This window comes from Colossoma macropomum, unplaced genomic scaffold (genome assembly GCF_904425465.1).
Source record: "Colossoma macropomum unplaced genomic scaffold, Colossoma_macropomum, whole genome shotgun sequence".
NCBI lineage: Eukaryota > Metazoa > Chordata > Actinopteri > Characiformes > Serrasalmidae > Colossoma > Colossoma macropomum.
The window spans coordinates 26,988,162-27,015,341 of NW_023494785.1; the positions used below are offsets into that span (position 1 = coordinate 26,988,162).

General features: G+C 39.3%; 1 protein-coding gene across 2 annotated transcripts in view; it reads left to right on the forward strand.

The window, feature by feature from the left end:
• Positions 1-7,259: 7,259 nt before the first annotated feature.
• zbtb7b (zinc finger and BTB domain containing 7B) overlaps positions 7,260-27,180 on the forward strand; it is a 28,905-nt gene continuing 8,984 nt past the window's right edge. The window contains exons 1-2 of one of the 2 annotated variants that reach the window (XM_036589153.1): positions 7,370-7,482; positions 15,986-16,138. Coding sequence is in view for 1 of the 2 variants with exons in the window: in XM_036589151.1 (XP_036445044.1) it covers positions 7,300-7,482 (183 nt within the window). In the remaining variant the exon portion in view is untranslated. Of the gene's footprint in view, positions 7,483-15,985; positions 16,139-27,180 lie in introns of both variants that reach the window. The other variant, XM_036589151.1, reaches the window with a different exon arrangement.

Consider the following 27,180-nt stretch of genomic DNA (forward strand, 5'->3'; position numbering starts at 1 on the left):
CGTCCCTTTTCTACCCCTAAAACCAGGATGCCTAGACTGTACATTTAAGGACCAAATGGTTTTATTTTTATTTGTTATCACAGCTTTAGCTTTTGAGCAAAAAACAAAAGTATATGATTCTAATAATAGTGAAAGAAGGAAGAATGATGATGATAACGATGATGATGATGATGAGTATGGTATGTAATATGAATTATGATGTGAGGGTGATTTTAAAAAGAATAAAGAAAATTTAGAATCAGTGTGTGGTTTGCCCTTTGTTAAAGGTGCATGTGTCTGCGTTCACTGCCCTAAACTCTAGGGTATTCATAGTATGTTTGCTGCAGTGACACCTTCTACTCTTTTGCTAAGACTTCACACTAGATGTTGGAACATTGCTAAGAGGATTTGATTGCATTCAGCCACAAGATCATCATGTACTGATGATGGATTATTAATTCTGGATGGAGCTCCATCACTCAGGACAGTGCAGGTCCACTGTTCCACAGCCCAGTGCTGTGGGCTTTATACCCCTCTAGCTGACGCTTGTCACTGGACATGGTGGTCTTGGCTCATGTGCGGCAGAGTGTCCCATTGTATTGGTCAATGCTTTTTTTTTGAAGATTATACAATTTAACTGTGTCAGCAAAGTAGCTGAATTGCTTAATTAGAAGGGGACATATAGTCTGTATATATTCTCTTCCTCTCTCCATCACCACCTTCCCTCTCTCTCTCATTTGCTCACCTAAAGCTGTGCTGTTTTTCATGGTCAAGGAGGGCATAGTGGACAAAGACTCGGTCCAGGCTTACTAGCGAAGGAGCTGCTTAGATATGAACTCTGGCAGCTATGTAGAGGCCTACAGAATGAATCTCTGAGATTCTGTATAAGAGTGAGGGACACTGGTCTGTCCACTCTTATTTTTTTTTAACTTTCAGTGCTGCAGGAAGAGGACTGACACCCAATAACCCCAATATTGTTGCTCCTGAGATGAAGCGATGCTGAAGGGAGCTGATACCAGGGCAACTGCAAGTTAAATATGCAGATTACAGTAATATGTAGAGGCATTTTCTATTTTGCATTTGTGCATTTTTGGAGGTTGAAAAGCCCTTTACATTTTGATGATGATGATTTGTTTTATTTTTGTGTAGTTGTTTTTTCAACAATAGAGTATAGAGTGTACAATAGTATAGAAGTGTTAAATCCTTTTCTCTCTCTCTCTCTCTCTCTCTCTCTCTCTCTCTCTCTCTCTCTCTCTCCTTCTCCCTCTCTCTCGTTTAATCACACTGAGAGAGATTGGAGATTGTGCTGGTTTTAGACTGAGGTTAAGCCTCTCCATGGCACAGGGTGCTTGTGTCATCACGGCCGTCCATCCAGGTGCTATAATCCTCCTGTAGAGGACGGAGATTGTAGCCCTAACCCGCCTGCTCTCCTCTCCTGTTTCCTCTTCTCTTCTCATCTTTTACTCTCTTCTCTCCCATCAACTCTTCTCATCTTATTTCCTATGTTTTCTCTTCCTCTCTTCTGTCCTCTCCTTCTCTCCTTTCTTATCCTTTCCTCTTTTCTCCTCTCCCTTTCATTATGAGGCAACCCATGTGTAGTTCAGTGATATATGGAGAATGTACAGGTCTAACACTGGCACATACAGCACCCAAAACATCAGCAAACTTGCAGTACCAGAGTGAGCCACATGATGGGGCCAAACATCACACTACTGCAGATGGTAAAGGACAATATCATGACAACACATTTTTTTCTCACTTTTTCAAAAAACAGTTTGATTTCAGTTTTTTCATAACACCTTTTCAGCCTACAGCAGGTTAGCCCCACCCATTTCCACTGAAGTTATAAGGAGTGTTTCAGTGATTACTGATTTGTGAATGAGGCCCATTACAGGCCAGTGAATCAGAACAATGTCATTCACATATATCAGTCTTAAAGGCACAGTTACAAAAACAGCCCGGTCAATTCTAAGGCAGTGATTCTCAACAGAGTATGTGAGTAGTGTGGAGCTGGGCAACATGATTTTGCTCAGAGCGCGGAGCAGCTTTTCAGAAAGTGGGAGCATCGGTGTTCTCTTTCGCTCCAAAATCCCTCTAGTATCGCTCCATCCCATAAGCCAGACAGTCCCTTTTCTTCACACTGACTGCCTCTGCATAACATGCGTGATGCGGTAGTGACTGCTACAGCACTCACATGACAGACAGTTATATACAGTGTCTGTGCTGCAGAACTGTGCAGCAGACTTATACTGGAAATTATCACCGATCACAACAAAGTTCTACAGACATTACACTGAGTTAGTCTCATTCTGTCCATTTTGCTGCTCAAATAATAAAGAAGATAGTGTTAAAAGCCCATGCGGTTGTTTACCCTCAGCAGTTTTCTATTTTGTGATTGGGCCTTCTGAAAAAAAGCCAGTGTAGCACAGAATGTTGAACTAGTTTTTTTATTTAATAATGGCCATTATTATAAATTATAAAATGAATGAAATAAAGTGTGCAGTGTCTTGTCCATACTTTCAAGGCAAAATAAATATCATAGGATTGAATCATATGGAGCAGGTTTTCTCTGATGTCTGTGTGAGGAGCAGGAAATACAAAACCCAGAGCGGAGTGATTACAGAAAGCTTTGAACAAGGAGCGGAAATGTCTGCCGCTCCGTTCTTTTCACATGCTCTGGTTCTCAAACAGGCCCTGAGGTGTGCTGGGAAAAAAAATGTGGACTGTTGGTGGGCCCCAAGGACCAGTTTAAGGCCCACTGTTCTAAGGGGTAAGGAGAGGTTAGAAAATGGTGTTGTTAAAAATTAATCATGACACAAATGTCACAAATGGACCTCAGGAAAAAGTATATACAAATAAGAAATGTGGGACATGGACTTTTTAAGTAATAAAGCAAAGACATGAAATGTCATCATTTGCACTGTTAATAATACTTTGGAGGAGGAGGAGGGAGAAAGAGAGAAAGATAGAGAGAGAGAGAGTTGGTGAGATCTATAGCATTTTGTCCTGGCCTAAAAGGCGACCAGTAAGGCAAGACATCAATATATGTTGATGACTAATGATTTTGTAAATGACCTACTTTCTGTTGTTCTGTTTCTATTTTTCCACTTTCCTATTTTCATAATCAGCTTTATGTTAATTGTTTTGTCAAAAAAATGTAACCTGTGACATTCACAGAGGGTAGAGAGAGAGACACAGAGACAGAAAGAGACAGAGAGAGAGAGAGTGATGCTCGCCGCTGTTACACAGTAGCGGGAGCTGAGATTGGTGAGGTGGGCAGGTAGCGGGGGAGAGACACCACAGAATGCTTTAATCTCACATACACACACAGACACACACACACATACCGCTTTTGTGTGCTGAACGTCGTGGGAGGCTGCGCGCACACACACACACACACCATTCAGGCTTCAGGCTTCAGTGAGGTGATCCCCTCCGAAGCCTCTAAAGGCTAAACCACTTCAAACAGGAAGTGTGTGAGTGCCTCTCCTATCTTTCTCTGTTTCTTCCTCTTTCTTTCTCTCACTTTGTGTTCTCTCTTCACTGTTTTTTCTTCTGCTGTGTCTCATCTTGTTTTTTTAAGCATGAATCATTTTACAGTACAGACGTCTCCACTTACCATCAGACCTACTCATGACACCACTGTGTGAGTGTGTGTGTGTGTGTTTGTGTGTGTGTGTGTGTGTGTGTGTGTGTGTGTGTGTGTGTTACATGCAGATGGGTGACAAATTAAAACTTAAATAAATGAGTGGAGAAAATGTGCAGAAGAAGAAGTGCAGATACTTCCAGACAAGTGTACTGTGTGATACAATTAAACAGTTAGCATCCTACCATGCTCTGTGGCTTGTATGAAAATGCTGAGCAGGCCCAGCTGACCTCGACTTTGGATCAAAACGGTCAGAGGAAAAGATCTACGGTATTGTGCAAAAATCATTCAATTTAATTTCTAGTCAAAATGGCCATTAAGTGCAACTTATTTATTATTCAGCATCAGGAAAGTACTGCAGACATACATTTAACAGACCATTACATGGAGGCCTCAACAGTTTTTTCAAAAAAATTTTAGTATTTAGCATGTGCACTCCATTCTTTTTAGGAGATTTGCTTTCAGGTTTTCAAAGAAGTCTGCATGACCATCTTTCCGTGCTTCTTGTGAAAACCTACAAAGTTCAGCCTTAGAAGTTGGTTGCAGGTCTGCTTCTCACATTCTAAGTAATCCCAGTTATAAATTTAGACTTATCTGTCTGTAAGAGATTACTCCACACCTTACATGTCCAGTTTCAGTGTTCTAGTGCAAATTTTCTTCTTTGTTGTCTGGTTTCTTTTCTCAGTAACGGCTTCTTGACAGCTACACATCATTTCAGACTCATAGCATTGAGTTGTCTTCTCACAGTGGAAGGATGGATCTGAAGCAAGAAGTGGAGCTCCTCTCTCTCAAAGATGAAAGCTTTTAGTACTGTTTATCTGATGGTTACTGCTTTGGTGGTCTACCAGGTCTTGCAAGGTTGTTAGTGGTTCCATTTTCTCTATAACTTTTAACGCTTTTTAACTCCAGTTTTGGTAACTCTTGTTTTTTTCTTCTTTTTCCTTTGACTTTCCCTTCCTTGTGCACATGAATTGTCTTATATCTAATCACCTCAGAAATACCTCCTGAAAAATGAATAATTTGTCCTTAATCGCCAATTTGAAGGGAAATTAAATAAATAAAGTGTGGTCTCTGACTAACTTTGCGCAGTACTGTAAGTGACTTTGAAATAGGGTTTATTACTGGGGCGTGGATGGCAGGCGCTTCATTAACACTACTGGACTGGCTAGTGTTTCAATAGGAACAGTGACGAAACTGACCTCTACATTTAGACCCATGGGAAAAGCATCAGTGAACAGGGTTGGAAACTGTGGTCGAAAGCGTACTTTCAGTGCCATTGATGCTCGTGCATTAGTCTGATATGTAGGGAAAAACAGAAGAGCAACTGTTCCTCAGGTGACTGAGAATGCCAAAGCAGGATGGGATCGGACTATGTCAGCAAGAACAGTCCATCCACAAATACACAGAGAGGGACATTACAGTATTGAAGAGCATAAACCCCTCATTGCAAACACGAATGCACATTTCAAAGTTCATGACGCTGGTCTACAGAGACGTGGGAAAACAAGATATGGTCAAATGAGTCATCTTTCACCATATTCTCAAAATGTGTGAGTGCATGTGTGGTAAACACAAAGAGTGTGGTACAGAAGTGAATGCTTGACCCCTACAGTGGAGGGTCAGGTGGCTCTGTTATTCTGTGGGAGCATTTTTTGGCATAGTTTGAGTCCACTTGGGTCCAAGGGTCTCTGCAATTCAATACAAAGTTAATGTGATGCCTCATCTTTATCCTGTAATGTTTCTATTCTGATGGGAGTGGTCTCTTCCAGGATGACAGTACCCCCATGTACAGGGCATGAGGGGACACTGAATGGTTTGATGAGTATGAAAATAATGTAAATCCTATACTACAGTCTTCACAGTCACCAGATCTCAACCCAGTTGAACAACTAAGGATTCAAAACAGTAAGTGAAGGAACATCTTTTGAAAGAAGTGCTCCATCCCTTTCAGTGCAGCTCCAGAGAATTTATGTTCTGGGTGCTTTATTCCTCTCCTGTTAAATTACCATTTTGGGGGATTTGATTTTCAGTGACTATGTGGTACCTTTACAGGTGAAGGAAAAAAACATTCTTCATTTTTAATGTCAGTTAATATAATAAGATTTTTGTATTTTTGGAGCATTTCTGCAGGACCATCCATCATGACATTTTAACACAATATAAAGACCAGCAGGCATTTTCAAATTGTGTAAAACAATGTAAAAATAAAAAAATCAGGTTTGTTCTGACAGTGACGATATACTCATAAATAAATCTTTGCATGAGTGTAATTCAATTATGCCACACATTTCCACATTTCCACTATAAATAGAATCAGTATACACAGAAAACAAAAAGTTCAGTTGTTTATGGAACAGAACTGAAAAATTTCAAAGCAATTTATTTAAGTTTCTTTGAAATGCAGTTCTCTCTGTGTCAAAATGAGCAGTTTTCATCCACTGAAATGTACTTTCATTTATTTTTATGTCAAACAGGTACTAAGACAATTCATTTAAGGTTGACATACACCGATCGGCCGCTTCACTTTGTACACTTGTTTTTACACTCTTTGTCCATTTTGTCAGCTCCACTTACCATACAGGCTCACTTTATAGTTCTACAATTACAAACTGTAGTCCATCTGTTTCGCTGTATACTTTGTCAGCCCCCTTTCACCCTGTTCTTCAATAGCCAGGACCCCCACAGGACCCCCACAGAGCAGGTATTATTCTCTGATCCACTCATACCTGCCCAACACATTCTAACACACTACCACGACATCAATGTCACTTCAGTGCTGAGAATCATCCAACACCCAAACAATACCTGCTCTGTGGTGGTCCTGTGGGGGTCCTGACCATTGAAGAACAGGATAAAGGGGCGTAACAAAGTATGCAGAGCAACAGATGGACTACAGTCTGTAATTGTAGAAATATGAAGTGAACTTATATGGTAAGTGGAGCTGATAAAATGGACAGTGAGTGTAGATACAAGGTAGGTGTTCTTAATGAAGTGGCCCTTTGGTGTATTTTCAGTTTGTAAGTCTGACAAACCTGTCGGTTCGTTTTTTGTTTTTTTTTGGGGGGTTTTTTTTGTTTTTTTTTTGAGTGGATGGTGGATTTGAGCAAGATCAAGGAGAAATCGGAACACAACCTTTGTTCTTCTAAACAGCTCACAAGATATGAATTGTTTTTTTTTTTAACATCAGTGTTTAGTTGTATACATTCTAATGTCATATACTGGTATCACCTTTACTATCCATACAAAAAGTTGTAAGCAATGTGCTTACATGCCTAAGACTTTTGCACAGTACTGTATATGCGTGTATGTCCGACTGCCCATCTTACTGACTGGGCACTACGTATACACACCCCCCCCAGTAGAGCCAAGGAGCCAATCCCGTCACCGATTGGAGGGCCGGTTGTCGAACTATCAGCCAATCGCAGCACAGGGGAGGCGGGGCCTGGCGGAATACGGGTGGAGAAAACCGTGCAGCAGTAAGTAGGACAAACCGCTTCCTGGGTTTAATAGAAGAGGAGGAGGAGGAAGATTACAAGAGAGAGAGAGAAAGAGTGGAAGGTGGGAGGAGGAGGTGTGTGCGCGCGCGCGCGCATGTGTGTATGTGAGTGTGTGTGTTTATGTATGTACGCGATCGTGTGTGAGGGAGGGCGAAGGATGGTGTGGGTGGGGTTAGGATGGTGTGTGCGTGTGAGTGTGTGTGCGTGTGGGTGGGAATCGTCCGTGAGCGGAAGCGGAGTCGCGGAAAGGTGACGGAGGGGCGCGCGCAGGGTGGCAGTGTACCGGAAGCGCGCGCGGACAGGTGGGACGCGGAGCGACAGGTGAAGAAGAGAGAGAGAGAGACTCAGACAGAGAGACAGGTAAGCAGGAGAGAGAGAGTGGGAGAGTGCCGGGTGGTGTTTGATTAGTGAAGGGGAGATGTGTGAGCGGGTCGTCAGAGTGGAAGAAGAGTGTGTTCGAGCGAAACTCACCGGCTCGGGACAGAAACGGAGCAGAGCGCGAGCTTTACTCGCACTCATCCGCTCCCTCCCCCCGGTGTGAGTGAGTGAGTGTGTGTGTGTGTGTGTGTGTGTGTGTGTGTGTGTGTGTGTGTGTGTCCCGCTGCTGCTTCTGCTGAAGGTCGCTGCTGCTCTCGCCTTGTCACGCGGTGCGGTTACCTGAGGACAGGTGAGGCAGCTTGGGGAGAGCTGAAGAGAGTCAGATAGGTACAGAGAGAGAGAAAGAGAGAGAGAGGGGGGGGGGCTCACAGTTACTGAGCTACTCAAGCTACAGAGTTAACAGCTCCCACCCACAGCATCCTGCTGCTTCTCTGTGAGCTGTAGACTCTCTGCCCCTCTTCATCAAACTTTCATACACAGTGGCTTTAATGGGACTCAGCCTTACCCTGCTGGAGCTGCTGTATCACTAGCTGTCTGACTCAGGGTCAGGCTGAGGGTCCGGTTCCGGGTTGGATTAGGGCCGTCGTTGGCTTTCCACTGATAGAAGGACCAGAGCTATAAAACTAAACTTGAACAGGCTTTCTTAGGCAAGAATCTGACCCTTACATGCATTTTAAGGCTGATTGGTGGGCTGGGCAGTATTGATAAAATTGGTCACAATGAGCTGAGTGCATTAAGAAAGTTAGTAACCTGTTCTTCCTGAGTGATGGAAAAAATGTGTTACCAACAGATACTTTGTTTTGTTTGGACAGTTTTGTTCCATTTTCTCCGCTGAAAAAATGACACAGAAGGGAACTTCACGCAGTATTCTAAACATTAATCAGACAGAAACCACATTTCCAGAAAGGAAACTTACTATCTATTGGAACTGTTCAAAACAATCTGAAGTGCCCTGTGAGTGACTTGCATTGTGGCTGTCAAGTCCTGCACAAAGTGGAATTAAAAGCTAAAAACAAACTGCTTTGCAACAGAGACACTGATATTTTCTTATTATGTGACGGACATAATGTTCATTATTATGTTATTAAAACTCTGCCTAGACCAGTATATACAATATGCTGCCCTGCCCTACTTTGCTCACTCTTGATTACCAAAATCTTCTATTTCATAACCTGCTTCGTCTCTGTTTATACTGTGCACACATGTACGCATATGTGCAGGCTGTGTGTGAGTGTGCAGACGTGGCTATGGATGTATGTTTTTCTGCCTTGTCAGTGCAGACTGTAGGTGTGTTGTAACTTTATGTTGACACAGTTCGACTGAGACAGATTCCCAGTGCTGTGTGACTGTACAGTACTTAATAAAGTGATTCAGTTCAGTTCAGGTCAGGTCAGCATGGTACTACATGAGTTCAGCTTGCCGCTCTCTTGGCAGTTGAGGAGCAGGTTGAGGTGCTACTTCCTTTTAGTCGAAACGTGTTTCTGACTCTCCCAGAAGGGCTGAGTGGACCGGCTCAACCAGCTCAACCAGCTCAGGAAGGGCTGATGGCCACCACCTGCAGCTCAGGGTGCTCACCTGTGGCCCTCACCTGAGGCTCAGTGGTCTGAAATAGTGGGTGTTCTGGAACTACATTCTAAAGGAATATTTACCTTTTTCTACCCAGACATGCAAAAACTCTGTGTTCTTGTCTCAGGTTATCACATGTGATGTACATTATACGTCCAAACATTTGTAGACATCTACTCATCCAATGTTTCTTCTGAAATCAAGGCTTTTATTAGGGTGTTTGTTCCCCCTGTGCTGCAGTAACAGCCTCTACTCTTCTGGGAAGACTTTACACTTAATGTTGGTACAGCATTCAGCCACAAGGCCATTAGTGAGATCAGGTACTGATGTTAAATGATTAGTTCTGGATCATGAACCACACACAAACCACCTCCTGATGGTGGTCCATCTCTCCAGAGAAAGCGGTTCCACTGCTACACAGTCTAATGCTGGGGGGCTTTATACCCCTCTAGCCGAGGCTTGGCTTTGGGTATGGTGGCTTTAGGCTCGTGCAGCTGCTCCAGCGCATCCCATTCCATTAGCAGCAAAATATTTTTATTAATATATTATTTTTATTAAAAATAGAACTGCACAATATTAGGATACATTTATGGAACGTATGTGTAAACACACAGTAGCTTCTCTGGCTTAGTGAAAGTGTGTTAAATGATGTTTCACACCTAATTTTCTCAAGTCATTTGTCTCATACATGCATCCTGTACACTCGTGCTTACACCTCTGAGTGTCAGACTCTGCTGGAGTAAATGGAGTAAATATTACAGTCATTCACGCTGTCAGTGCTAGCTGGCTCAGTGGATTTCTCGACTGGATGGGAGCACCAGGCTACAAGACCACGGCACTGTCTGATGCAGCTGACCGATGGAGGTGCACTGCTGGCAAGGCTAGTGGACACACTAGTCCAGCTAGTGGGCTTCTGTGCTAAAGGCTATCATTACCGCAGGAGACCGACATTTCCTCTCATAATGTTTGCTCCCTCAATAACAACCTGGACTGACTTTAATTGGGAGATGAGTGATTGCTGAAAGATATCTTGCCATTCAGGTAAAGGGCTACTGTTAGCATGTTTTGGACTGTATGTATGTTGTGTTATCTGGCTTATTTGTTGCATACTGGTGAAACTCATACCTTCGGGAACAATACGAACTGGTATATCACCCACTACCATTGTCTTCCCACCAAATACTGGCATTACAGATTTGTTACTAAGTTGAATTTACTGGTGCAGAAATTGCTTTGTGGTATCTGTATCCCAATTGCCGATACTAGTACTGCATTTAAGTGCCAGTATCGTTGCCTATGCCGTGTCGGTGCAACCCCAGAGATTATACAAACTGTGTGTGCACAAATAAATGCTTGTGCCAGCACCATAGTCAACCTGAAATCAAAACTGACCTTTTTTACCCTGTTAGTTCATATGCTTGGTCATACTAAGCACAGCTCATCATATCATTATAGTCATGTAAAAGACAAAATTCCTGTTAATCTTCTGTCAAAATGTGTAGTGACCTTTGCCTGCCTCTTATAACAGGAATGCCCAAACCTTTTGGCCTGAGTGGCCACAGTGCTATGTTTGTGGTGAGCTGCAGGCCAAAAGATGAAGCAATATACAAATAAAAAAGGTTTTTCACAATGTATTTTATAACATTAAGCTATATTACTTCAAAAAAAACAATTTTAAAAGCAAAATAAGAATGTAATAAATTATATACAGTATAAAAATATGTTTGGATGAGGGAGTGGGGTCACTTTCTGGTGAGCCAAATGTAATGTTTGGTGCGCGGGACACACTTTGAGCAGCATAAATAATATTAATCAGTAATATAGTGTTTCACCACCCCAGCATATCGCTGAGCGAAAGCTCAGAGACCCTCAATCATTCTCTGTTTCACTCTGAAATATGTCCCAGTACAGTGGGAAAATGCATCATGATTTCTGATTCACATTGACAGAATTCACTAATTAGAAGGGGTGTCAGGATATTTTTGGACATATAGTGTGCCAAATATGTGAATCTCTTGCGTGTTTTTCAGTGGTTATACACAAATCCTACTGGTTTCCTGGTGGGTATGCAGTGTAAACCTGTGTATAATGCACACTACACCTCTGACTTAGATATTCTTACAGTGGTCAGCTCAGCAGTGACCTCTCTGAGGCCTTTCTGCCTGTGTGACAGACAGCGGAGCTGCTGTTCTCTGATAACCTGAACCTGTCCGCCCCCACCCCCTTCCTGACGTCACTACCATGGTAACGTAATTACCTGTGTAATTTAGTCACCTGGAGCTTGTGCTGTTCTCACGGTTTCCTCAGTGCCAGCAAATCTGTAGCTCACTTACAGAGAGTCCGTGTGTTTGGAACAGTGCCTGTGTGTCAGGCATCATATGTTAAATCTATGATTTCTGAAAGGTTGTTGCACTTCAGTATATGTGTGTGTGTGTGTGTGTGTGTGTGTGTGTGTGTACATTTGTTTTTGTAAATGGGTACCTTAAGGCTGCACAGAAAACACTCATGCAGCACACTTAGTGAAAAATTACATATTACGCTAAGTGAAAATAAGTTAATGCATCCTCTACAGAGAACACACTTCTGCACATTTTAATGCACAATAACTGTTGGTTGCCGAATTTAACATATCGGGGAAAAAAGAAAACACAAATTGTGTGTGTACAATAAGGCACATTATTACGTTTTACTTTTTTCTAATATTAACTTAGCAAATAAATAGAAATTGTGTACTAAAATATAAAGTAAATAGAAATTGGGCACACTGTGGAGGATGTCTTTTTTATCTTAGAAAATCAGCAAAACATGTAATTTAACCAACAGTATTAAACCTGTTCATACTGTAGTTTCACAGAGCTGACTACCATGTGGATAACATAAGGCTACCAAAATCAAACAAAGCACACAGGAAAAAAGGTTCATTCAGCCGTTAAGAATGCAGCCCAAATCATGATCACAGCATCACAACAGGCCTTGTTTACACTGGGGATGATGGACATGTGACCACCATTTTTATAAAGTAAAGCATTATTATTATTATTATTATTATTATTAATATTATTATTATTATTATTATTATTATGATTAAGTCATTCCAAAATTAAGTTTAGCAAGATTTTCCTTAGTGTGGTTCTTGTATAAGACAAAAAGAAAAGCTGCAAAAACTGTGGATATTTGTAAATCCCTGGGAGTCTTTATGTAACTGTACCCCTGGACATGTTTATTGTGTTGATTTCTTGTTATGTTTATTAATTTTGTTCTTGTGATACCTCCTGCTGAAGCATTTGTATTTTCTTAAAAAGAAATAAATGAAGAGAACTGAGGCAAAAAAAATCACTATGATTATTCTGCATCTGTTTCTTTCATTTAGCTAAAAAAAAATTCAAAGTCAAAAATGTATGTGCATGATTTATATTTCCACAATAAGGATGTAAGGACAAGGTACCTGTTTATATCCAAACCAGGGACTGATGTAACAGCCTTTGTTATACTGCAAATTGGCCTATAAAATTATAACAGATGTAAAATCAACTATTTATAAAATTGAGCATTCTTTTGGTCCGTTGTCGACCATTCCTTTAGAATTTTCTGTATATTAGTAAGTTAGTAATTAGTAATACAGTAAATTGTGTGGGTTTCTTTCATTTATGTTTTATTTGATATTTTTAGATGAATAGCAACACTAATAACACAATAATAAAACAACAAATGATTCAGCAGTAAAATAACAATAACAATAAACATAAGGAATTTTATTAAGGTATTTTAATGTTTTGTATTTGCCTAAAAATATTAAATGCATGAGGGAGTTAATCAATTAGGTGCATCCAACATCTACTTTCCCCAAAAGAGCTCCTTGCACATTTGTCTGTTTTACCCAAAAAAAATCTGGTGTCATAACATATCAAAATATGTCATTTTTTGAAGAGACAGATCAACGATCACAGCAATACACGTTTTAAGTTTGCACAGGAATTGAAATGAACCAAAAGCACATAGGAAAGTGAAAACTGTACACCCCAGAGCAGACCTAAGGGCTGTGGTTAAAAAAAAGTAATGACATTGCATTCTCTCGCCATGATTTAGCTTTCCCTTGCAAATGGAATGGATTTTGTATGGGGACGCAAAACAATTGCAAGGAAACGCAAAACGTTTGCGAGGGGTCGCAAAACTGTTGCACGAATGCAAATAATTTGCAAGAGAACGCAAAACCATTATAAGGGAACGCAGAAAGTTTGCAAGGGAACACAAAAATATTACAAGGGGACGCTGTTTTTTTCCGCAGCAGCACTTCAGGGGCTCCGTATTTCTGCCAGTATCTTCGTATTGGAAATATGTAGTTGAAATTTCCTTCACTGACAGAAGATGATTATCATGCATGTGTAGTACCAATATGAAGCTTGAATATATTGAAGGTGTAACAGCTGTGCTGCTGTTACAGCTGTACTCGGTCCATCCTCTCCGTCTGTCTGCTGTTTGTATAATTGTTAACGCCAGTGGGCAGACTCGTGGGTTTGCCTATCATACTGTGCTGCAGTTTCATTTAGTTGCCTCAGCAGAGTGCAGGGCTTTATCTGAATGGTGTTTAAGATGAGCGGCGGTTTAATCAGTAGCTATCTGCTGCGATGCTGCGGCCCGCGCGCTCTCATTTCAAATTCAAAACTTAACGGACACTCACTCAGCAGCTCGTCCCTACAGTTGAGAGGACAGTGGCGTTAGTTTAATACTTCTGAATGGTATTTTCACACACAGTATCCCGAGACATATTAACAGAATTATAATGATGTGTCCGTACGTCTCTAAGTTTGATCATTTAACTCGAGGATATACTCGAGTTCACGTTGATTTTTCGTGGCTCAGCAACATTAACATGAAGTTAGTGGATTTTAGCCAGTCAGGCTAGCTAGCTAAGGTTGTCTTATCAGAGCTCCACACTGAGGGTGGTTAAAAACCAACGGTAAGTTATTTTATTGACTTGAAATGAATGGTGTATTAGCAAATACACAGAATCTCAGAGGTTAAGTCTAGAGGTAGCTATGACCTAATTTAGCCTGTTAGCGCTGTGTCTGGTGGTGAAAGATTAGTAAATCACCTGTTCACCTGCCAGTCTCTGTGTGGAAATTTAAAAAAGTAAGCCCCCGTCCTAGTAAGGCACTTAAACTTTATTCGTGCAAAAAATCACATCTGAAAAAATTATTTAAGCGCCGTTAGCCAACAGTATTCTAGCTAGCTAGCTAATTCTGCGTGCAAAAAAACGCAGGAACACAGCACTGTTTGCGTTTCGCGACGGTTATTTGTCTCGGTAGCTATAAAAGTTTCACCGGTTAGCTTTCTCTGATCTAAGGAGATCAGTTAGCCGCCATGGCAACTGGAGTTAGAGCAGTGAAGCCCACCCAGCCCCCGACGACGAACTTAATCTCATTGTTAACACAATACGCTGTTTTAAGCAGAAAGGTGAGTTACGGAAAACCCGGAGTGACCGATGGTGACCTGTATTGGGAGATGGGACCATCATTCTAGCGGTAAAAGTCAAACTAGTCTTGAAGGTCAATCTACACATGTATCTCTGCTAAAAAAATACATTTTGTTAGCTTAGATTACCAATTTTGTGTTTTGAGGAGGCGATATGTTGGGACGACGCTGCGTTAGCGGAGAAGTAAACTGAGTTGTCTATTCTGGACTGTCCTTATCAACCCTTTTCTCGTGTTATTGTCTCCTGCACTGCACTTTTCAGCGCCCACGAAGGTCACCAGTTTATTCTAACATTACATTATATAGTAATAAAAAATACCTTTGTTCAAGTAAAAATTAAATTTGTTTTATCTGTGTGTGCAAGATGTGTAAGAATGAGGTGATTTTACCTTTGGCAGTGTAGTAGCCTCATCTGACTCTTTCTAATGAACGTGACATTCCATGGAGGCACTTGTGTATTTTTAAATTCTTTTTCATCCCTGTTTATTTTTAGGACCAACGGCATGGTTTGGCTCCTTAGTGTCTTTTGTACTTGTAAACATAGACAAAATATTTTTAGTCTATACTGCAGCATGTCTGTGAATCTGTAGTGTGATTGTGAGGTGAGGGGAAACCTCTGTATCCGTATCTTATGGCCTGAAGAGCAACATCCAAACATACTTTACATGTGACACTGAAATCCTGTCTTCTGCCTTTGATGAGCAGTACGGATACCCAGTAACTATCACAGAGTGAAAATGTTTCAGTGCACAGAGGCAGAGTTGACTGTGTTTTGGTATCAGAAGAATAGTTTATTAACCAAGTATGTTTTCTTAAATAAGGAATTTGTTGTGGCAAGTGCTTACATAAAGACAGAAAGTATAATAAGTGTGTTATACTTAAAATAAAAATAAAGTTATGTTTGAGAAAATCTGTGGAAGGTTGAGAAAGTGTGTTGTGTCTGAGTATTGTCATCAGCCTTCAGCCATTTGTTGGAAATCACCTGCCTACCTAGAGAGTGTTAACACATGCTGTGTCCATAAAACATTCAGATTATTATTATTGTGATCAGTAAAGACGTCAAAATAGTCCTTTCTGTATCTGTTTCACAGTTCGTAGGAAGCTGGGAGTATTCCTAGGTGATCATTCTCCGCAATGCACTTGTCTCTGTTAGAGCTGTACAATATATTATCACAATACTGGCTTTTGCAACTAGGTAAGGCTGCAGTATGCAGATGAGCCTCTAACAATTTTTTTTAACTGTGTGCTGTAAGCATTTGGACCAATCTCAGATGTTCATGATGAGTTTTTCTTGCTTGAAGCAAGACAGAGTACATAATTTTGGTCAAATTAACGCAAGCCAATCTTTAAACCCATGGATTTATCAATGTGTTTTTAGTAAATTGCAAGACATATTGCAACTACAATATAGAAGTATAATCAAAATATGGTATTTTGTCTGTATCAGGCAGCCAGTCACTGTGGGATCACACACACGGTTCATCAGCTCGGCCCGTCAGTTTACCCAGCAGCCCTTACTCCCAGCCAGGCGAGAACTGTGCCGACTAGACAGGAGAAACGAAAGTGCAGAATCATCCACCCAGGAGTTTATGGGATTTAGGTAAGAAATCTTAAAGAGTATGAGTGTTTGTGTGTGTTTGGGATGCGCTCAAAAAGTAAACCATTTTATGACTCAAAACAGATGCAGAAGTCAAGTATTGTGGAGCTGATGGTAACATTTATTTTTAAGTTTTTTTCTCTTTAATAGAGTCACTGCTTAGATTTTCAGTTGGTAGGTCACTTTCTGATTTGAAATTGCAGTGAATTTTGATTGGAGCTGAAGGTGATTGCACAAATGATGTTTGGTAAAAAGAGCTGGAGAGAGATATTGTGAAAGAGAACAACAGCGAAATAAAGTGAAGTGCGAGAGGTTTCATTCTCAGGTAGCACTTGGTTGTTAAAATAATACATTTTTATTATAGTTACTCACGGTTAGTGGCCTATGTTGGGTGACGTTTAATTATTCCATCACTAACCAGTGTACTTATTACTACTGAATTACTGATAAATATTTAAAATGCCCATCATTCGTGTGTGTGTGTGTGTGTTTTCGAGAGAGAGATTTGGCATTTATGTCGTGGCCATATGATTGTTTGCTTTTTCATAGACCTTCCTTTAAAAAGACCCTGAACCGCACTGTATCATGCTCACCCACACACATAGACACACACACCCCCCCACACACACACATTCCTGTAAGTGTTTTAATCAGGGCATAGGGACCCATGTAAAATTCCCCCTGATCACACTTTAGGAGTTTCAGTTTCGTACTGCGGCGGAGGGGAAGAGAGAGACAGTGGGGGTTGCCGGCGGGTGGGGGGTGGCAGTGGGAAAAACGCAGCGTTCGGCTTTTTAAACCATCTGCACTGTCTGTACTGCTAGAGGAAGTGGAGTGCCATTTCCTTTTTCTGATTCAAGTTTCAGTCATATTGACAACTGACCACCAGACAGACGTCAATAGACACACGCACACACCATGCATGTAGTCAGATGGATCACAGGGTGGTGAGTGATAGAAGGCTTGATCAGCACTAAGATCACAAGATTCCTCTGCCAAGAGATGGGGGTCTTACAGAAAATGTGATCAAGCCCTGTAGCTAAACTTCTCTGGGTGAGAGTATAGATCTTAATGTGCAAATTTCCATCCGCTCTTTTTTTCTTGGTGACAATGCAACCCAAGCTAAACTGAGTTTTAAAGTCATAATCTGGCAGGATGTCAAATTTTCACAGTGTTTGGACACCAAACAAACTAAACTTAAACACGATAAACTAAGTGTAAATGTATACCCAGTTCCATCAGTCAATTTGGCATCCTTGTTATTTTGTTTCTCTCTCTCTCTCTCTCTCTGTCTCTCTCTCTCTCTCTCTGTCTCTCTCTCTCAGTGGTGCCCTGCCTCATCTGAGCTTAATCTCTTTTCCGTCCTGGTCTCTCTTTCTCTTTGCTGTTTTTGTGCCCCATCTCTTTTTGTCTATAGCTTTATCACTCTCTTATCTATGAGAGGCCTACAGAGATCGAGAGCCACAGAGACAGAGAGAAAGAGAGACAGAAAGAGTGGAGAAACAGGAAATTGATGAGGATCAGTTGGTTTTGCAACATTTCACAAACACATACAACTAAAACTGTGAGGACCCTCCCTTATAGGGTAGTAACGCAATTCTGCAAGCTAACACACACACACACACACACACACACACACACACACACACGTACACACACGTCAACACAAAGTACCCCTTTCAACAAAACACACGTCTTTTCTTGAGTTCTCACATAGACTTGAGGGTAGACACGAAAGTGCTGACCAGATACAGATAGTGCAGATGAAAGGCTAACACCTTACACACACACAAAACTTGTGTACTGATGCACATGCGTAGTGTGATTCAAAAGAATGCGTATGCATGCTATTTTTAACACTTCAGATAAACTCATTTGCATTAGAAGTGTCCTGTGTGTTTATTTGAGAACTGAATTTTATTATGTCTTGCTGCACGACTTTATGAATTGAATGCTGCACTTTTGTACACCCCCTTATGGCAGAGTTGGATAATCTACACACAAATGCAGTCTGGGTAAATTTGGCTGCCTGACTCGCTTATGTGTGACACTGTGTATCTTTTCCATGGCTAAATTCTGCTGATCTCTGGTTTATTGATTTGCAAATTTCTGATCTCATTTCAATTCAATCTCAAATCTTTATAAAACAGTTCAGTATATCGCGAAATTTTAATTTCATTTTAATTTCACAAACATTCAATTTGATTTGGTTATTTTGGTACAATTAAGATTTTTTTTAAATACACTGACTTTATAAATGTAAGAGGAGGAGCTATTTGCACAGTAGTGGGACATGTACAATAAAAACAGAGTACTTTTTAAAATAAACCAAAAAAAATATTGTGACCAAAAAATAAATGCAGAGTCTATTAAGATCAGTTCTAAAATTCCAAAACTGATCCAGTTCATTCACTAACAGTTTTTTTGCTTATGTACCTACTACTTTCTTGTGTTCTGTGACTCTGAGAAGTTTGTAGGTGTATATTGTTCAGACAGCCTACAAAAGCTTGTGAGATGGTAAAGACACTGAGAAAACACAGAGAAAACACGGCAGCTCAGCATCCATCTTTAGCACAGCTGCTTTTCTTTGGTTCTGATTTAGCCCCCAAATAAAATTGAATCCCCTGAAATTTTTACCAGAATGAAGAGTTCAGACTCACAGCATAAGCATGCAAGCACACTCGCGCACCTGTGCACAATGCAGCTTCCTGTCTCTCCCACTCTTACCCCATTTCTGTCTGTTCATGTTGTTTTCCCCTTTTTGTTACTCTTTCTCCCCCCCTTTCTTCGCCCACCCGTCACTCAGATAACTCAGATTTGGATTTTTTCAGACTTGATTTTCCTGTCTGTTCTCTCTCCCTCAGTATCTTTTGTGATCTCTTTGCCACGCTGACACGCAGCCTCTCTCTCTCCCTCCCACATTTACCCTTTCTTGTGTGTTTTCGAAGAACTCAGTTGTTTTTAGTATAAGGGAGGCGAAGCACCTTCTTTTTTTGGCTTGTGGGATCGTTCCTCAAATCTCAGACCCCTTTCAGCATCTTTTTCTCTCTCTGATTTCCCTCACCCCCAGTTCCCACATGTTTACGTATTTCCTCTTTGTGATTCTCCTTTCTCTTCATTCTCACATCTTTCCTACACCCCCCCCTTTCAAAAAATACATATTGTTTTATTCCTTTTTCTTCTTATTTAGTCAGTGCCATTGTAGTGGGTCTGTCCATCAACTGGATGTCCCTGCTAACTGCTGCCCTTTGCCCTATGAGCACAAAAATCTATAAGCACAAACCTGACATTCATTTTTTACAGTTCCTCTTTATTCCAGTCATATACACAAAAAATGGATTACTGAATTTACTTTAATTCAGAGATGTACATAATTTTCACGCAGTTTCACACAGATAAAATATATACACCTATACCACTAATTATTGGGTATAACAAACGAAAACGAAATCTAAAATTATAAATATACATGAGATTATGCAAATTATCATTCTTTATTTTGTTCTATCAGGCTGTGCAGGTTTTTTATTACTTTACCTTTATTTAAACTTTTTTTTGTACGATCATACTAATCTATGGTTAGCGCAAAAATATTTTCACTTAATTGTAGGCTGTACAAACAGAGCATCACACACACATTCTTTGCAGCAGCACTTAGAAAGATGTAGATTTCCAGTCTGGCAAAGGGAGCTGGAGAACATGCAAATGAAACAAAAACTAGGAGTGTAACAATAACTAGTAACTAGGGGTGTAACAATCCATTGTTACATTGTGACGTTGTTATGCAAAAAAGTAACTGTATTCTGGAGATGTGACAGTGTAACATGGAGAATGAGCATTCTACTAAATATGCCATCTAATGCAGTTGCGTTTTTTGATCACCAAAGTTTGCAAACAACCAGCACAAATCAACAAACCACTCCAGCATTCCTCCTGCCTCCCAGCTCTAGTGTCATTAGTAAGGTGTGCAACAATATAGATAGTCATCATTTTTCTTCATCCAAATTTTTATCAAAATATTAGCTTTGTAAATAGAATTGTGGGCTGAGGGTATCATTACACCGCTAGGGCCAATATGCCGTTTTTGTCAATATTTTGATTTCCAACCACACCAATGGAAAGAACTACTGCATATTAACAACATTATTACATGCTGTCTGTGCAAAATATAGGTAACATTATAAATTATTAAGTAATATAAGAAGCTAGCTGTGGCAGCAAACCCTTGATTTTCCAAGATAGTAACTTTACAATAGAAGGAATAATTGTTCTTAGCAAGATATTTTTTCAGGCAATTTTGGAACAATTCTATTGGTCTATTGACGATATGGCACCAGTATCACCCTCAGGCGAAAATGCTCTGTAACTTCGTAACAGATATTTGAATCAAGTTTGTTTGTTAATAAACCTTTTTTCAGTGCAAATTAATGATTTTTCACCAGTCAAATGTTTTCAAGATTATTATGTTTCAGGTGGACAGCGTTAAGGAATCCAATTACATTGACAGAGAACCAAGATACATTCACCCAGTGTATGGGAATGATGCAGACTGTGGTCTGGCCAAAAATTTGTCTGGCTTCCCATTGGTTAACAGACAAATGTAAACAATATCATATGTTTCATTCGATATGTATATCCTCATAGATGAGAAGTGGAGTATATATATGATTCTAGTTTACATGTGTTGCTTTTCCGGTGTTTACGTAATAGTTTGAGGTGAATTTATCTTTTCCTAGAAGTGTGCAGAATTAGCTTAATTCTGTGTTTAAAGGATTGAAAGTTAAAGAAACCTTTTTTTCACTTTTTCCTCTCACTGTAGAACCCTGATGATGATGGTGATGATGATTACTATTATTGCTGTTATTATTATTATCATTATTATTATTATTATTATTATTACTACAGTGCAAACTAAAGATTTATAGAAGCTCAGAGGTACATTCCTGTGAGAAACAATCCTACACATGCAGCTGTTCTGCCCCATGTGAACTCCAAATCTTGTAGTCTATCCTCCATGATCCCAGTGCAGCAGCACAATAACCCTAAGCTGTACCCTCCACCCAGCAAACCTTTAGTTTTGTTGAATTTTGTAAAGTTCCTGGCAGCAGCAGCACAAAACACAACTATGGCCTACTTTCACTCACACAGTACAGTCAGTATGAGGGGTGTTTTTGGCCCCACAGTGATTCAATTCTAGTACAGTTCTTTATGAAACAATTCAGTATATCATCTTTAAAATCTTTAAAAATGTGCTGAATACTCAAATGTGACTGCAGGAACTATTTATTCAGTAGTGTAGTATAGTCAGTAAAAGCAGTACGCCTAGCTTTTATTTTCTAAAGATGTTTGTTAGAAAATAGCCTAAGATTTTTTATTTTGAATAGAATGATAGAATGCTTCATTTAAAATTGTTACAATCGATTCTAGCATTAAAAAATTGATGCAGTTCATCACCTTCAGATCGATAAATGATCATGCGCCAGTAATGCATCTCACCTCTCCAACTCCCTTTACTCCTTTATGAAAAATGATTTGTTGCATCCTCATATTTCAACCGCAAATATTGCATAGCAGCTATTGTTACTTGGTTCTGTGTAATTTTGTTCTAGGTCACAGTTTCTCTTTTTCTCTCACACAGTCACACAGTATGTGTGTGTGAGTGAGAGTGCCTTAGTTCAGACCAACTCTATCACTTCTGAAGATGCAAATAGCCACAGAGCTGATATCGGTTTGGAAGACTGGACCTGTGTCCTGCTTCTCTTGGTGTGTTGAAATGCCACAGAATTTCCAATAACTGAAATTCAAATGTACCCTGTGTGTGTGTGTGAGAGAGTGAGAGGGAGGCATCTACCATAGGTAAATATGCTGTTAAGTGTTGATAGTCTCCAGTGCACATACATTCTTGCACTGTATGTTCACTGTGTAGAATCCTATAAAACTAAAATGTTGGTGGTGTGTGTGCTTGTGTACATGCATATGGGCATATGTCCAGCAGTCATGTGTTAAGTGTGTTTTATTTGCACAATAGAGTAAACAATATTTTTTGTGGAGTATTATGTGTGCGTTTGTGCATGTGTGTTCTGTTGTTCTGTTGTGTACGTCTATGAGAATCCTGTTTCCATGTGTAACCACCAAGCCCCACCTAAAAGCAGTCTGGTCCCCACCACACACACACACATACGCACATATACACACAGTGGCTTAGAAGTTCCAAAGCCATGCACGCTGTAGAGAGAGAAAAAGCAGAAGACTCTGAGAGAATGAAAGTTGGAGGACTGCATGAACAGCACATGGTATGAACAGGGAAGCATGACTCTAAATTTCCATTCCTGGGCCTGCTGCTGTACTTTTGGGGAAACTGAAACACTGTGTGTGTGTGTGCGCATGTGTATGTGTGCGTGCGTGTGTGTGTGTGTGTATGTGTTAGTTACAGTGTTTTGGTTTTGTTGGTGCATTGCTGCTTTCCAGAAGAAGACTTTTGTCAATCTACAAAAGAGATGTTTGACTTAAGTGGTGTGTCAAGTAGATGTTGGTTTGAATTGTGTTAGTTCTTTTTGTAGTATGTGTGCTTGGTGTGTTTTTTGTGAGAAACATGTTTTATTTGTATGGTTTGAGAACTGGCCGGTCTGGTATAAATATGTGTGGTGTGTAAGAGGTGTAATTGCTGTGTGGTCACATGTCTGATGACCTCCTTATTATGACTATGAACAGCTCTGCTACTTGAGCCGTCTGTGTATGTCATCTCTGTGCGTGTGTTTGAAAGACAGAGAGAACAGATTATTTGAAGGTGCACCGGATGCTCACAGCAAACTAGAAAATCACACTTTCCATCATTTGGTATCATTTCATAAGACCTTTTTAATTTCTCAGTCCAAATTGATCATCCTTATTTATCATGGAAATTACTGCTATTTTGATTTTGAAGTGTTTTGGTGTACTGTAAAGCTACGGATAAATGTTTTAACATCCTTGGTTAGTTAGTTTCTAACTTTACTTGTGTATGGGTATCTTAACTTTTTTCTGTTTTATTTCTCCTAATTATCTTAGAACTTGATTATATAATTTCATATAATAAGCATTCCCCACCTTAATGTTTAATAAAAAAAAAAATAGAACATTAATGTGTCAAAAGATCGGAAAGAAAGATAATGACACACTTACTTTCCCTACATAAGAGAATGGAGGAGACTGTCTAAATAACTTGGTAAAGAGGAAGGCATTTTGGTCATCTAATGATTTTGGTTATGTTTTCATCATTTTTAAATGATTTGATTAAAACCTCAGATGCTTACAGTAGAATGTTATGGGGGGAAAATAGCAAAAAGGTATCTGGCAAAAATCTTAGGGGTTAGAGTTAGTGTTTGGGTTTACACATGTGAGTATAATAATAATACAAGGCCTAAAAAATGGTTTTAAAATTACACAGCTTCCTAGTATGAAATTGCACATGAAGTTTCTTGGGCTTCTTAAATCAGTCCAACTGCTTTTAGCCATGTTTCCACATAGACTTTACAGTTTGGTCCAGATTCCTGAGCTGTTCATGTGTCCATTTTTATTAAGTAGAAGTAGGACAGGGCAAACTAATTTGCAGTTTAAAGTTCTTTTAAACTGTCTTTTAGATTTTCCTCCAGAGCTGTGTTGGTTTTCACTACTGTCACTGCATACTAAAGTCACATCTTCCATTCAATTTCTGCTTTTCTGGTGATGTCGTGCTGGACGGTGGACAGCAGGAGTGACCGGAACCACAACAGAAACGCTGGCTTCTGTGTGTGCGTTTCAGGCTTTCAGATCTTTTTTTAGGGACTTTATATTGTCAGTTCTTTGAGTTTAAATGTGGGCAGCAGCAGTTTGTCGCTTTCAGTCAGAAATCTGCCAGTGTGAAGGATGAGGAAACCATATTTTCGGCCGGGGAGAAGCGAAGTGATCTGTTACGAGAGGAGTAGGAGGAGAAGATCCGCTCTGAGACAAACAGAAACATTCTATTCTGAATTACACTGCTCTTTCTTATGAACTCCACAGCTCTCGCTTTAAATTTGCCATCTGATTTTTTTCAACAGAAATGTATGTCCTGGTTAACAACCGGGTGAGTTTCATCCAGAAAGAGCAAAACTTTGAGTCGCAGTTTTTTGTTTTTTGTCCACATTTCAATCCTGTTGTATGTTTTACACTTCAGCTCTGCTTGGGGCAGGTGTTACTGGTATTTGAGGAGTATTTAGAAAAAGCAGCTCATTAACATCATGATCATGATCTTTATCTCTTCAATTAATGTCTCACCTTTTGCGCCTCTTCAAAAAGTTACCCAGAAAAACTTGAACAGGACTTGTCAGATTACCCAAGACATAGTAGATATCATTCAGATGAGTCAGCTCCATTATACCGTTCTGCATTAATACAGATGATATTGCTCTTTCAACCTGTAACATTTCCTGCACTCATCTAAGCAAGACTTTATTAGAACACTTCAACACTGACATTTGTGAAAACATGAAAATGAGTTTGGCTCCCAATATGTATGTGGCTGTGTGAGTGAACACTCATTTGCTCTCTCTTTCTGTGTGTGTGTGTGTGTGTGTGTGTGTGTCTGTCAAGTCCAAAACAGTTTCAACACAGCGGGCCATAAGAACAAGCAGGAAGATGGTGACTAAGAGAAATTGAGAAAAGACAAAGAGTCAGAAAATTTTAGAGAGAGAGATAGAGAAAGGGTGTGAGGGTGTGAGTGTGTGGGTGCTTCTTGTCAGTGTTGAGCCATCTTCTCTTTACTGTACTTGCTATTGAGTAGAAAAATGGTTAATTTTAGGACAACAGTGCAGTACCCTCAACGTAGGTGTATTCTTTGTTTTTCAAGTAAAAAGATTGATTCATTTGTGCGTGTGTTTGTGTGTGTGAGTGGGGGGGTGGGGGGGGTTGGGTAAGAGAGAGGTGACTCCAATTATCAGGAATCCCACCCTTTTACAGAAGTCATAAGGAATGAATAGTTTTCACTATAGTTTTCAAAACACTAATGTCATCTTCTGTAAAATCGATTCTGTCTGAAATTTGCAGTACCTCACTAATATATTGTCACTGTAAGAAAATCTTTTATATATTCAAAGTGTATCTACTTGTATCTCTGACTTTATAGAAGAAAGAAATAGAAGAACTTTAAACTGTTAATGTAACCTAAGATGTTAGAAAAAGTCTTTTGGTTTGTTCATGGTGAAATGTTTGCAGAAGTTTTAAAGGGTATCTTTTCCTGCATAATTTTCAAATAGTGTATGTTTGTATATAAGTAAACAAATAAATAACCAAATGTAATTGCAAGGTTTCCTTATAATGTTGACAACATGTACATATCAGATTGCATAGTGAAGAATCATTCTTTGTGTATAGTACTGTGCAAGTCAGCCAAGAAAATTTTAAAAACGATCTGTCTTGGCTTTAAGTGTGTTGTGGCCTGTAAAAACACTATACGACACTAAACGAAACACTAATAAACATGAATACAGTTCCTGCACTCCATGGATTGCATGGATTTGTTAAATTCCATCACTAACACACTTGACTTCATTTAATGAAGGATTGAGTAACCAAACTATATATTGAATGGTAACTGTAAATAATGCACTTCCTCAAGCTGAGGTTTGGAAACGGTTAAGCAAAAACACACAGGCAATTTGTAATGTCCTGTAATCTATTGTTTACTTGTGTAGTTGTTTTAATTTTTTTTAACAAATCACTTGCCGTAATATTTTTTGTTATTGCATATACAATAATAGCCATACAGTGTGAATTTAAATATTACAGAGTATTTACCAAAATGTATTTTTAGATGTTTTATTCAGTATTTTAAGAAATCTGTGAACACAAACTCTTTAAGTGATAAAAAATATACTGCAATTATCTTTTACATTAATTTTTGGTCAAGTTAGCTGCGATGACATTTGATCACTTCTGAATTTTTAATTTTATTATAGCTTAATTCACTATGCTATGCAGCTTTCTCAGATGCTTTAGAATAGGACATCTGAACTGTAGAAATAGAAATTCTACAGCTCAGATGGTAACATCTTATATTTCTTCAACCTCCTGTTGTCCTATTCATTATTTGAACCCTTTATTATATTAATGAAAACATTCAAACATTCATTCTTTTGAACTGTAATCCCAAACACTTGAATGCTAGTGTATATATTTCAAAATATGTGTATTTAAATGCATGTATTACATATTATTAATAGAGAGAGACAGGAAAATGTTGTGTACATTGAAGATTTGAGAATATTTGCCATGATAAATCCAAATATCAGAAGCATTGGATCACTGCTGCTGTATGTGGCTGTAGGTCACATCTCTGATCTCTGATCACTAATCTTTGTGGTTTGAAGTCATCTCTTAACTTAAAGCTAATGAAGCTAGCATCTGATTAAGATAATGCCTGGCTAACATGACTGCTGATTGGTATCAGTGTGATGCTGTTCAGTGCAAAAGGCCATGATGCCAGAATTTTGGTAGTCAATGTAAATACCATTGCACGATTCTCTGTACCTCATTTAATACAACAACAAAAAAACAGAAATCGCATTCGGGCAAACTCTCCTTTCTCAAAAAACGGTATGAGAACATTAACAATTGAAACAATTGAAAAATAGAATAACGACATGTAGTCTACTTAATAAATTAAACAGCAGCATTCATTATTCATGATGTGATTTGTTTGTTGTTCATTATAAACTATACTGTTTTAGTAATTCTACCTTAAAGGCTTTAAATTTTGAACATACATCACTGAGCAATAAGGACATTAACAAAATATAGCCTAAACTGTGATATAATAATTATAGCTGCAACATACCAAATGGCGTGTGCCAGTAATATGGCATAAATAAGAAATGCAAAACAGTGTCTCGTTTCAAACCAAATAATAGATTTGTTATTTTGTTATTCTGTGTATTTCTGGATAGGGATGCTTTTATAATGGTAGTTATTTGGTAGTAATTTGATATTTGGTAATTTGTTAGTAATTAGTTTGAATTGAAAGTGACCTGATCTTCTTCCGTTGCTAAATT